General features: G+C 40.6%; 1 protein-coding gene across 1 annotated transcript in view; it reads right to left on the reverse strand.

The window, feature by feature from the left end:
* Positions 1 to 1,897: 1,897 nt before the first annotated feature.
* Positions 1,898 to 12,950, reverse strand: part of LOC144822601 (gamma-crystallin 2-like) — a 65,165-nt gene continuing 54,112 nt past the window's right edge. The window contains exon 3 of the mRNA XM_078680329.1: positions 1,898 to 2,229. Coding sequence (XP_078536455.1) covers positions 1,954 to 2,229 — 276 coding nt within the window. The 3' untranslated portion in view covers positions 1,898 to 1,953. The remainder of the gene's footprint in view (positions 2,230 to 12,950) is intronic.

Below are 12,950 nucleotides of genomic sequence, written 5' to 3' on the forward strand. Positions count from 1 at the left end.
GTGAACCTGACTGCACAGGCAGCACCCAGGAGACCTCTCCACACTGAAGCACTGCTGAATGCCCAGGTCTGCTGTCATCCTGCCACCTGACTTGAGAGACTGATGGACCCTGTGGTATCCAGTTAACTGTTTGTTTTATCCCCACAGGTTGGACTAACACGTTGTTTGTTCCTCAATAAAATTGGGGAGGAATGTAGTATCCTGCGAGACACGTTCTAGTGTCCCGCAGGAAGTTGTAACGCCAGCCACTCCCCCGAGGGCTGGACACACTACACACACACACACACACGCATCCATCACGGGTGTCACTTGTGACGTGACCCCGTCAATAAAAGGTCCCGGGTGCACGTGCTCGAGGCCAGTTTACTGTACAACATAGCCGGTGTCTGAGTCCATCATTTCCGCACCATGTGGGCCTGAGGCCCGACACTACAGAACTCTCAGGTATAACGGTCAAGGAAAATTAAGTGAAAAGAGACAAAGTGGTCGCTCAGCTAATTTAAGCAAGGAATCTGGGATTTTAACCTCAGGTTTCCTTGCTACACAATGCGCAAGGTAGCAACTGGATTGATATTGTGGTACCTATCCCATTTAGCCCCAGAGAACAGTTCTTTTTGTTCAATTTTATCAGTGGCTAAATAGTACACCTTGTAAAATAAATATGCCATATGTTAAATCAACGCGACACAACAGGTCTATAAAAAATACAAAGTTAAAGTTAGGCAGGAAACTACTTGTACGTTAATATATTTGCCTTCCTTTGATATCAGGAAATGGCTTTAGCTGCTCAAATACTCAGTAAAGGTAATTAATCATAATTGCCAAACAAAGAAGTGTCAGAGATCAAACACAATTTGCTTTCTGACTTTTTCAAATCAGCAATTATACACATGAACTAGACAGGAGACATACATGTTCTACATATGAATTGCAAAAAAACTGAAACACTCTCTGCTGGATTTTATGTTTGAGCTTATCTGTCTCAGCGTAGCATGTTTTGGGCCATATCCCATGAAGTGAGCAGTGGGATGCTAAATTAAGACCTCTGTCTATTATAGTTTTGGGCTGAATAGTGTCTTAAATAGTTGAAGACCGAAAAGAGCAATATGTCACCAAGTTTGAAAGTGGTAAATGGTTGTTTACCACCGGAACTTTATATGAAAAGCAGATGCTTTCAAGACAGTAAAGTTGTATGCTCGATCTGTGAAGGTTTGCTTTTGGTTTTCTGAATAATAAATGTATTATAGACACCTGAAATGAATTATTATTGTCTATTCTCACATTCAGCAGGAAGGGACCATAGCTCACGACGTTTGTGTTTCCACTTCAAAAATAAATAGTGGACCCGAAACAACGGTCTGTAACAAAACAACTTACATGCAGGCTGATGGTGTAGCAGCAGTGGAAGAAATAATATCAAGAGATACAATAGGGATCTGGGTTGCTGTGAAATAGCTATAAATTATAATTCAGGTAATATTCATCTTCCAAGTGCCAAAGAAAATTTTAAGATTTGTCAACTACCATTAGAGTGAAACATGTGGGTTTGCACTGATGTGTAAAGGTAAAGTAAGATTATGATGGGATGTAGACTAAAAAAACTAGAATTGCTGTAAAAGCGGAAATGGAAGAAAATGCATTTAGTAAGGCATATACAAAGGTTTCTATTGTCCTCCTTTTGATCCAGTAAAGATTGATATGATGTGATTGCACGAACATTTGCTGGCCAGACATAAAGACAGCATAATGACAGCCAACATGTAGAAAATGTAGGGCAATTTTTTGCAACTTAATTAGGGAAACCATTATATTAGAATTTATGGCTCTGAGTCGTCAATATTGAGTTATGTAATCTTAGTTTAATATTTCTAAAAAAATGATAGACTCGACAGAGCCATACAAGGAATCAATGCAACTTTTATTGTCGCCTCAAATCACAACTGCAGTAATGCCTCAGTACGCATCCTTAATTGGTCTGAAAGACCCAACCTTGGCATTTGTTGAACCCCAGTCGGTGCTCTTCTTGTATTCACCAGGTTTCAGGTAGTACTGACGTCCTCGATAGTTGGGCTCCTCATAAAAGAGCCACTGCCCCTCCAGCACATGACAGGAGTGGATGTCATGGGAGTGGAAGTCTTCTCGGATGTTGGGGCATTCATCTGTGAACTCCTTTGTTTGGCCTTTCAGGTCCTCTTTCTCAAAGACTTTTATTTTCTGGTTTACTTTATGCTGGAAGACAAAATAGATAATAAAATTAAAAGTTAATTAAATTCTGACCTAAATGCAGTATATTTACTCATTTGTTTTGAAAACCTTGTTTTTGATTTTGTCCAAAAAAAGACAAGCAGGCAATACCCTTCAAAGTGAAATGAGTTTCAGGAGTACAAATCATAGACCTCATAATATTTGAATGATCATTCATTGGGTAGAGTCCGTATTTGGATAATCTACACATGTTCATACAGATTTGCTGCAGAATAAATCACTCTCACAGTTCCCTCACAAGCAATTCACCAGAAGACGAAGTAGATTCCAGAGACACATTTGTGCACTTGGCATCTCCAGTGTGGTCTTTATTTCACTCCAGTCTCTAAGGACATCCCGGAGCCTTGTTACTTCTTACTATTCCTTCAGTTCCTGTTTCCATGATTCAATCTAGAAGATTCCCTTCTAGCTACATGGCCCAGTCTGGACCATTCGGCATTAATGTGAGAAAAGCAAAGTCCTTTAATAATTTCCTGAAAGAGGTCAGCCTCCTTCCTGATCTCCAGAAGGAGGTTTTTTCAAAGTCTGGCCACAGCCACTGAGAAGAAGCAACCTTCAAGAGTTGATCTCCTAAATTGCAGGACATTCAGTAACAAAGTATTAGCAGAACACATTAGTCTTTTGGGTTCGTACTGAGAGACTTTGTTGGATCGAAGCTTGAATTTCTTTCCTATGATAACTTTTGTATCTGACAAAAAGATTTTAACTTCACCTTTTGTCTTATCGTCAACCAGAGAAGTTTCGCTAACCCTTGTGAGATCAAATCATACTTCATAATGTTCAAGATCAATCTTGCAGCAGTGTTTTGAATAAACTGTAATTTGCTAAGAGATTCAGCTGTAAGTCCAAACAGATGGCATCAAAACAATCCAGTCTGGGTGACATGAATGCATAAAGAACATAAATAATCTTATGTAGCTTAGACTCAAGTTTGATTCCCAGATCTTTCAATAGTTTTACAGATGTGGGCCTTTGTTCTAGTGTAAAATGTTACATCTTGATGTCTGGTGAAAAGGAAGAAGGGGTTTGCTTTTCCACCATTTAACAGAACATGGTTCACCATTATCCAGTATTGAATCTTGGATATGCAATTGTTGAAATTAGCAGTTTAACACTAGGGTTCCCATCAGTGGTAAATAGAATTGTGCACCATTTATATACAATAATCCTGAAAGGTTGACTGATTTAGCTGCAGAAGTAAAAATCACTGGCACCTGAGGTACACCACTGGAGAGCTTTTTTTAGGAGACAGAGGTTCTGAGTTCCACCTAAATCTCACTATCACTCAGGAAGCTCTGCAATCAACTCCAGGCCATTCCTTTTACCCCTAGTTTATTCAGCTGGTTCAATAACACCTGGTGGTATATGGTATTGAACGCATTCAAGTACCTTTGTCAGCTAGCTCTCAAAGGTCATCAAGGATGACAGTCACTACATGTTCCTTGCTACATCCTGAATGAAAGCTCACCTCCATATAATGGAATACATTTTGGGATTCTACAAAACTGGTGAGTTGATTAAAAACTACCTTTTCAAGCATTTTACCCAAGTAACTGTGAGGCTGGCCTACAGTTTTCTAGAGCATTATAGGTCAACGATGGTTTCTTAATCAGAGGAATCATTCGGGCTTTATTTTTAAAAAGACCGCAAACAATTCCAGTGCTCAAAGAATCATTAATATTAGCCTGAACACACTGATGAGTTTAGGTTTACCACATCAGATTAATTATCAGCATTCTTCTTCTTCTAATAATAATTTCAGATTGAAAAGCTTTAAGGCCCCTGTCCATCCTTATACAATATGAACTATTGGGAGTGCTTGTTGGGCTGATTATTACAAGCTGATAAATCATTTTATTGACTTTGTCCACAAAATAAAATTAATGAATGATTGCATCTAGTCCCAGATTGTCCACCTAGGACTTTCCTTTTTAGCTCATTCACTGTCTGGAACAGTGATTTTGCCATATTAGTGAACTTCAATATTTTGTCAGAGTAATGGGCTGCTTTGGCCATGTTTGAAAGTTTTTTTATACACATTACTCCATTTATTTTCGCCTGCTCTGCTTGGTCTCTGCGGCACAGTTCCTTCTCCAGAAGGGTATAGCTGGCTCCGTTTACATCTCATTGTTCTAGGTCATCACTGGAACATTTATTTACTTACTCTAGGTCTGTTTGGCATGCCCTTGGTTCTCACTGGGACCATCTCATCTACACAACTAAAAAGAATGTGGTTATAACTTTCCAATTTCACATTTGACAGGCCTCCTTGCAAGTTTTTTTTTTTACTGTTCTTTTCACACATCTAGGACAAACTAATCAGAAAAACAATAGTCTGTCAATGGAACTGCAAACGCTTCCTGGATGCAACAGCTCTCTGCGTCACAAAAAACTAATAATAGAAATAAAATGACCAGCTCCATGCGAAGGGTAGATTCCCACCCGCAGTCCATGCAGGTAACAGCGTGTGGGGCCGCGTGGGGGTAGGGGGTGGGGTTTCGAGGTACGATGCAGAGGGAAAATTAATTATTTATTTAATTTTCCCTCAGCATGGTCCCTCAAAATCACCTCCCACCCAGCCGCACCGCTGTTACCTGCAATGACCGCGCCTGTAGTTAAAGTTGCCATTTTCCTGAGAATTAAACTTTGCCATGGTCTCTCTATTTTTCACCTGGACCTTGTCTGCAGTATCATCAAACCAAACGTTTTAATCTCATAGAAAAAACTTCTAGTATGTATAGGAGCACCTATGTAGGTGCCCAGGCTTTCCATAGATGCACTCGGGCAACAACTTGGTGGTCGGTAGCTAGAGGAAAAGCTGCCAAATGTTCGTTGGATCAGTCAATCTCACCTGTAGTACTTCTAGGTATCTGTAAACATCTGCCACTATTTCCTCATATTTTATATTGCATTTCAGAAGTACTACTATTCCACCCCTTCGCCTCCCAGCTCCATTTGGTGAAATGATTTTGAAATCGGTCATTCAGAATTGTGACAGTATCCTCCTTCTGGTATGTTTCCATAATGCATGGGGAATTAAATATATTATCCTCAATCAAGTCAAATATTCTTACTATTGCTAATTCCGAACACACATTAACTAGAGGTGACTTAAATACTGAGGCCCCCTTTTCAAGCTAGGACTGCGCCTTTCCAGCTACAGAATGAATGGGCTCCAAAGGGACTGCCCTCAGCATACAGTTCTATTTTGGTTGACACAGGGGACCAATAAGTCCAACTCATTTGCCTGCTTCAATGTCTCCTTAGATAGGCCCACTTGTGGTTGGACCCATGCCCCCAATTCAACTAGCGAGTAAATAGTTAGGGGCTTACTGATTACATCCTTGCAATTCACCCAGCACTGCGATTCACAGGTCATGGGCCAGCCGCAGATGGGCACAGAAAGACATGTTCTTGCATGTCTTTGGTGCGCAGCAGTATGTCCGCTGCGTATGCCCACTGTACAAGTGCACCAGGGTCTGACTTAAGTAGGTACCCAGCAATCAACTACAACTCCCGAAATAGCATCGCTCTGCATACCCTGCTGGAAGTTCCGTAGCTGTTGGCTGATGTGCCTGTGTCGGTGGACGTCAAGGATGAGTCAGGCTGCGGTATTCTGTATTGTCTGGAGATTGCGGAGTAGAGATTTGTTGATGCCGGCATAGAGGGCGTTTCCAAAGTCCAATCTGCTAGTTAGGAGCACATGGGTGACTATCTTCCTTGACTCGGGGGTGGGGGGATCCATTTGAAGGTCTTTCGGAGGATGTGGAGGGTGTTGAAGCAGCGGCATGCAACTGTGTTAACTTGCTTGTTCATGTAGAGGGAGGAGTCGAGTACGATGCCAAGGTTTCTGGCGTGGTCCGTGGGGGCTGGAGGACTTCTGTTTTCTCTGAATTAAGCTTCTGCCGCTGTTGCTCATCCATGTAGATGTTGAAGTGGGTTGGTCTGAGTAATGAACCCTGGGGCACTCCGCAGTTGGTTTCTGTGGTTTCGGAGAGAGAAGGAAGGCAGTCTGATTCTTTGGCTTCTGCCGGTGAGGAACGAGCGGATCCAGTCGAGGGCGGGCCCTTGTATGCCGTCATTGTGTAGTCTGGGAGACTGTGTTGAATGCTGCTGGAAGGTCAAGTAGAATCAGGGCTGCGGTGTGGCCTTGGTCGAAGAGGTGCGGATGTCATCCGTGGTGGCGAGTAGGGCTGTCTCGGTGCTGTGGTTGCGGAATCCAGATTGGGAGGCGTTGAGGATGGAGTTGTCTTCAACAAACTTTGTTTGCTCAACTAAAGTACTATTGTGGATTAAAAGTGCATAAAATGTCTTCATTTCTAGTTCACTTCACATTAGTGCCTTTAAAATAGTTTTGTCAGCAGTTAAAAACAAAAGATTCCTCTGCAAGAATTGAATGTTAGAAATCTCTCCACTAACCAGGATACACCTTCTATCCATCCAGACATACTCACCTTGCTGAATAATGGAAGCGTAGTGGCCCTCTTTGCTTAGTCATTTCAATAAATAGGACTGTTCTTTAAGACCCCTGCTCCCGCCTATTCAATATTGATGACATTAATGCATTCAAGCGTGGGACCATGTGGTACATTTGTCTCAACTGCATCACTGTGATGCTCAGGTCAATGTCTGGGTTGTATCCAGCTAGGAAGTATTGCTGCTGGTTGGATGTTTCCTGTAGTGATGGCGCAGGGGAGAGATAAAACATTTTGTGTACCCCTTGTAAAATTAATCTCTCATAAACATAATAATACTAATGGAGTGAAGCATGTGAAATAATCAACAAAATGCACGAAAAAATCGACACCACACGTGGGAAAACTAATTGCTGTTTTGCTGAAATAAATATACTAACAAAAACAAACGAGTCATAGTTTTAACTTAATAGACGTGTGCATTTGTGCTTATATTAGAAGTTCTTTTGTGGCAATAAAGAAAGCAGATGGTGAGTAAAATGATGCTTATTTGTGTGCTTTTGCTAGGTAACATTTAACTGGGAAAATTAGAATAGTGGGAGGTAAACAGAAGGGTTAAGATTCTAAATCTAATTTCTGTTATGTTTATTTTCGCATTAGTTCCCATTGAGCCTACTCTGAAAATGGCAGTTTAAGTGAAACGAGAAAAACAACTTTGAAAGATGGCCCAAACGCATGCGCGATGAATATGAAAAGTGTGAGTAGATGGCCTATACTCGGAGCGAGAGATGTCAAGGTCAGCTTGGCCTATGAACGGGAGATGTGCCAAAGGATGCCTGCTTCTAAAAGCCTGGGAAAGGAAGCTGAACAATTATTATTATGAACAAATGATACAAGGAATATACGACAAGTACAAACTTTAAAAAAATGATGTCATGAAAAAGCCTTGGGAGTGACAAGGCAGAACTTTAAACTGATTTGAACAAGGAGTACATGAGGTGATCATCACCACCCCTCTAATGGATCAATCCGAAATGATTGTGGACCCTTAAAGTTTCAATTTTAGATAGTTAGAGAAAAAGGGTATAAAAGAACTTGCACGAAAGAGGGAAAAAAGGTTGGCTCCATGGATTTTATTTTGTACCACGACATGCTGTCGGTTTGAACAATTTTATGGTGCTAGAGACTTTGAAATATTTTTGGACTTTAACTTTAATGGAGCAGAGAAGATTATCGATTGCAGAGATTTTTTGTCGGAAGGGAGGCATTGAGGAAAATAGAGAGCCAGACAGCTTGGGGACCTGTTTAATGCGGCTCTGTCATTCGCCTATGACAGATTGGTAATATGCTTTTCTAAATTTTACTTTTGAAAATGTACTAAATAAATGCTTAGGTTTGTGCTCGTCTAAAAGAAAATGCTAAATTCTTTCCTAAATAAATAGTAGATAAACTATTGAAAATCTATACTCGAGTCTGCTTTATTTTATTTTAATAAAAGTCATGACAAAATGTAATGTTAAAGTTATGGGAATACTGTGATTGAGCTAGTATTAATCGCCATCAACTGACTTCTACTTAGCTGTTCCATCGACCAAATAGCGGAGTACCTTGATGTTTTGTCTTCTTATAACAGGTTAAATGATTTCTGAAATGTATATACTGTATAGAATATAGAATTTAGGTTAATAAGGTACCCCACTATGCAGCAGCTCGCCTTCTTTGTCACTGATTCAGGGGCAGTTGTGTGTGTGAGAATGTGTGACTCGCGGTGCTAGGGGCCCCACCGATGAGCAGAAATGAGTTTGCTCCTGAGCTACGTGTGACAGGTTTGAAGGTTTGTTGGAAAGCTTAGCTGGATCAGTAGCCACTTCAGTAGACAAGGCAGCTGGGATGCTAGACAGCATTTGAAATCTGGTATGGAGAGCCGGTCAAGCTCGTATGTGAGTTTAAGAGTACAATTTTAATTCTGGGGCAATGGCCAAACCATAGCACAGTGGTCAACATGATTTCCAGTTATCGAAAAATTGACTAGGGCAACAACTACATCACATCCTGAAATACATACAGCCAACTTTTAGCATTTTTATCAAAGGTAGATTTATCCAGACAGAGACTGAATAATTTATTCCTTGCATTACCTCCTTCACATTTTGTTCGATTGATTTAAGATATCATTTAGTACCTACTCATAAAAGGTAAATCAGCATGCATTATGATTTTCATTTTTATACTGAAACACATCAGTTGCTGTGTTGATCTGTGTATTCGATTGACATTTGATGCATCTGAGCATGGCCAGGATGAATATGGCTACACACTATAGGTCTGTCTCCTCTGTACTGGGTCGCTCAAGTCTAGAGCAGTATGCTAGTATACTGTGTTAATCTGCACGCAAGGCTCACATCCTGAGTCCGTAAGCAGAAGATTTTATGTGCTGAGAGGTCACCCTTATGTGTATGTATCGGGTATTATATGATTTTGCCTTCTCTAAATTTTTGGGGTCTGAAGCACATGCTGTATACATCAGCCACCTCCCCCCTATAACTAGTTATTCTCACATCTTGTTAAGGGCCACTGTACTCTGATCTTTGTTCTCAGAAATAGGGGACGTAATTTAGGGGTCACCAGGTGTCACAACTGCGACCCCTGGCTTTCCCCTTGCAGCCCTGGCACTGCTTTTGCGACCCGTGGTCTCAGAGGTTGCAAAAGTAGGTCTCAAGAACTCACGGACATTGGAGCTGTACCCTCAATTGTTTTCTTCCCGTGTTTTTATTATATTATAATTATAGTGAATAATAGTTTAATATTTACTGATAGTGTTATAAAAACAAGCATTTGCAATGCAAACGGTCTCGCTTTTGGGACCTTATAAGTATTTAGCTATGCAGTGCATTAGGTATATAGTGCTTGCTACCCCTGATCAGGGGGTTGAAGTTTTTTTGTTTGTTTTTGTTTTATTTTTTACGGTAAGTAGCATGCTACTTCGGAACCCATAAGGGATTAGTGGTGAATTAGTATAGTGAAAAATATGAAAGTAATTTGAGTGGTGGATATGTTAGTCAGATTATTTGGATTGATAAGGATTGTGGAGGGATGGAGAATGCTAAAACGGATGAAGAAACAAAAGTAAACACACAGAGACACGCGTAAACAAAGACACATAGACCGACATGCAAATAAACTAGACAGGATATCACTACTTTTATGTCCCTGGAGTACACAAGTCCATCATTTTTAGGTTGTGCCATTTGAAAGGTGCATGGGAATAGCTATATGCAAACTGGTTTCACCATAACTATCGTTGCAGGGTAAAGTACACTTCTAGGTCCCGTACTCTCTGAAGGGGATAAGGAAACGACTTCAGATCCTAATGCCTGGTTGGAAAGGGGTGTGAAACCAACAAGGAGCAGCTTGAGTCTGTATTGGCAGAGAACAAGTGGTCCACGTCTGAACTCCCTCACGGGGAGACGCATTAGTATAAAATTCTTACAAACAGCAGATCGAAGACTACTAGCACACATGAATCAACACAGAAAATACAGAAAATTAAAACCCAGCAATAAAATCCTTTGGTAAATCTTTCATGCATTACAATTATCAACGGGGAGTAGTGATGGGACACAATGTTTTCTTCTTTGCACTACTACTACATCAGACATATCAAAGCTGCTTCATAGGCTGCTCATTGCTCTAATACAGGAGGTCTACAGCAGCTCCTGTGACCAGTCTCTTACAGTCTCATTCGCTATCCTCTGCAATGTTATTTGGTTCATATCAACAGCAAGCAGCCCAGCTCGAGAGCATTGAGGCTTCTTAATCCACAATCCAAGATCTATAAAACACATTTTTAAAACAAAATGCCTACAAAGAATCCAACAATAATGCTTCCAGTATAATCAGTTGTAAAATTTACAAAGTAAAAGGCTTTCTGTTTGGCAGATGGCAGCGTAACGAGGCCTATGGCTCAAAAATCAAAGAACCAGAAAAACGCATTTCTAAAGCGAAATACAAAAGCTGAATCCAACAATAACGATAATAGTAGGCAGCAGGGTCAAATCTACGGAGCGAAGTGGTGAGTGAATACTAATTTGCACATGAATACATGCATAGGATATCCAACAGCGTTGCATCTATGTAGGCATCAAAAGGCCTTCTAAACCATGGTAGAACTAAAGCCTGATCGGTGTCTTCACATTTATAGGTATGTACCATGGCTAGAAAGAAGGGTCTGTCAACCACAGCGTATCATGAGATCTAAAATGCTATGGACGCATCTTCGGCCTGAAGCTCCCCCTTTATTGATTTCCTACGCCTTGCTGTCACTTTAAACAAGCATTTGCAATGCAAACGCCATCCGCTCCTAGTATTAAAAATGGCGGATGTTGGCGTTATTTTATTTGAATTATAAAGCAGGCTGCGTCCCTGGCTCAGCTGCGTGCTCTCCCAGTGGGCTGCAGATACTCACTCCCCATGACTCAACCTAAAACTAATAGCTAAAATCATGATTAGAGGAGACACCACAAAACCTAGGATCAACTATGCCACAGGGATGTGTACAGTGATGACCCAATGTTGCAGAGTTCAGTTTTGAGCCAATGTGAGTGGAACCAGGACAGAACTTGAAGTTGCTCTGTGTAGTATTACCACCTCACATCAACTCAAATTTAGGACGAGAACAGTCCTCAGGCACTGCCCATACCACCAAAACTTAGGTAGTACTGGGGGTGAGAGAGAACAACTAGAGGATGGCATTGATCTGCAACTTAAGACAAAACCAATAGCAAGGACTTACTAGTCATTCAAGCTCACACGCCTTCCACAGCAGTTTTCTGAAGCTGTATTAACAAACTGCAAAAAACACTACTGGTAGAATTCTATCTTGAAACTAAGTAAAATTTGTGAAGTTGGCTCATGCCAACTTCACAGGTCTGTTTTTAAAACTTAGCAAACTTCACGAAGCTTGCAAGGTTTTGATGGACATGATGTGTGAAATAATAAGCAAATTGTACAACATTATTTTGAAGAGAATTCTACTTTTTGTGGGGGAACTTTCTGGCCACAAAATGGTTTGGAATGAGAAATCACCAACAAAAATGCTTTTTGGAATAAATTTTGCAATTGTGAAGTGCAGTTATAAATTAGCTGATACCGGGCTACAATATAGTGTCCAAAACTGTTGAAACTGACTTATCCAGCCAAAATGTGGTAGCATGATAAATTTACAATCAGGTGTTTCTGTTTTAATGAGTTTGACATTTTGGTCTTTGATTTCTTTTAATTGTTGATATTGAATTGCATTTATATTTTTGATTCATGTTGCTGATTTTTAAAGTTTACTATTGTGTCGTACTACGACACCCAGCGCCATACTGGGAGAAATTTTCACTTAGATAAGCATTGATACAAAATCTATCTGCTTGTTTTCCTGTCATGGGATTGAGAAAACACAATATTTTGATAGCTTTTCTTCAATAAAGGTGTTGCCCTACGACAAACGGAGGTAGGATAATTTTGCACTGTATTTTCAGCTTATTCAAAAAGGCCTTTAGTGAACCGTTTTTGCCACAAATTTGGGGACCTAATTAGGGTTTGGGAGAGTTGAAGGAACGTTGTAAGAGAGTGTTCCTCCTACTGAGGTGTGACCAATGCCCAAACAGTTTAAAAATTACAAAAAATAACAAAATAATGTATACTACTACAAAATATGCCGCATAACTTGCCATTTTTTTACGCATAATTTACTCAACCCTGCCGCATAATTTGTCCCTCTCCTGCCGCATGATTCCAGTGGCCCTGATTTACAGTCAGAGAAACCGTTGACTGCTGGTGGTAACCATTGATGCAGGGGTCTATCCCCTACAGGACAGCTGAGTCACAGCGACAGTCTTCGCTCATGTTTAGATCTTGGTGACTGTTACTCACTAACCCTGCCCGTGCCCGCCATGAGACGCATGAAAAAGTTCCCTGAGCACCAGGGCTATTCGTTTTGTTGTTGTCAAGAAAGAAACTCCGCTTGGAGAGTGTGTTTCTTTAAAACAAAAAAGTTTTCCAAGCGGTGCTTTAAACATGGTAGTCAAAGCCAGTGCAACAACTCTTTCCCCTAGTTATCGTTCTGCATATAAAAAGACATCACAAAACCTGTTTCTAAAATTTCTCATGGTGCAAAATGTATTTGCTAAGATTCAGTGTTGTTTTCTGCAGCGTAGGTCAAGGAATCAGGATCCATTGTGTAAAATATTCTCATGGCACAAGTGGCGTAAGCGGTGCATA

This window comes from Lissotriton helveticus, chromosome 3_1 (genome assembly GCF_964261635.1).
Source record: "Lissotriton helveticus chromosome 3_1, aLisHel1.1, whole genome shotgun sequence".
In the NCBI taxonomy this organism is placed as follows: Eukaryota; Metazoa; Chordata; class Amphibia; order Caudata; family Salamandridae; genus Lissotriton; species Lissotriton helveticus.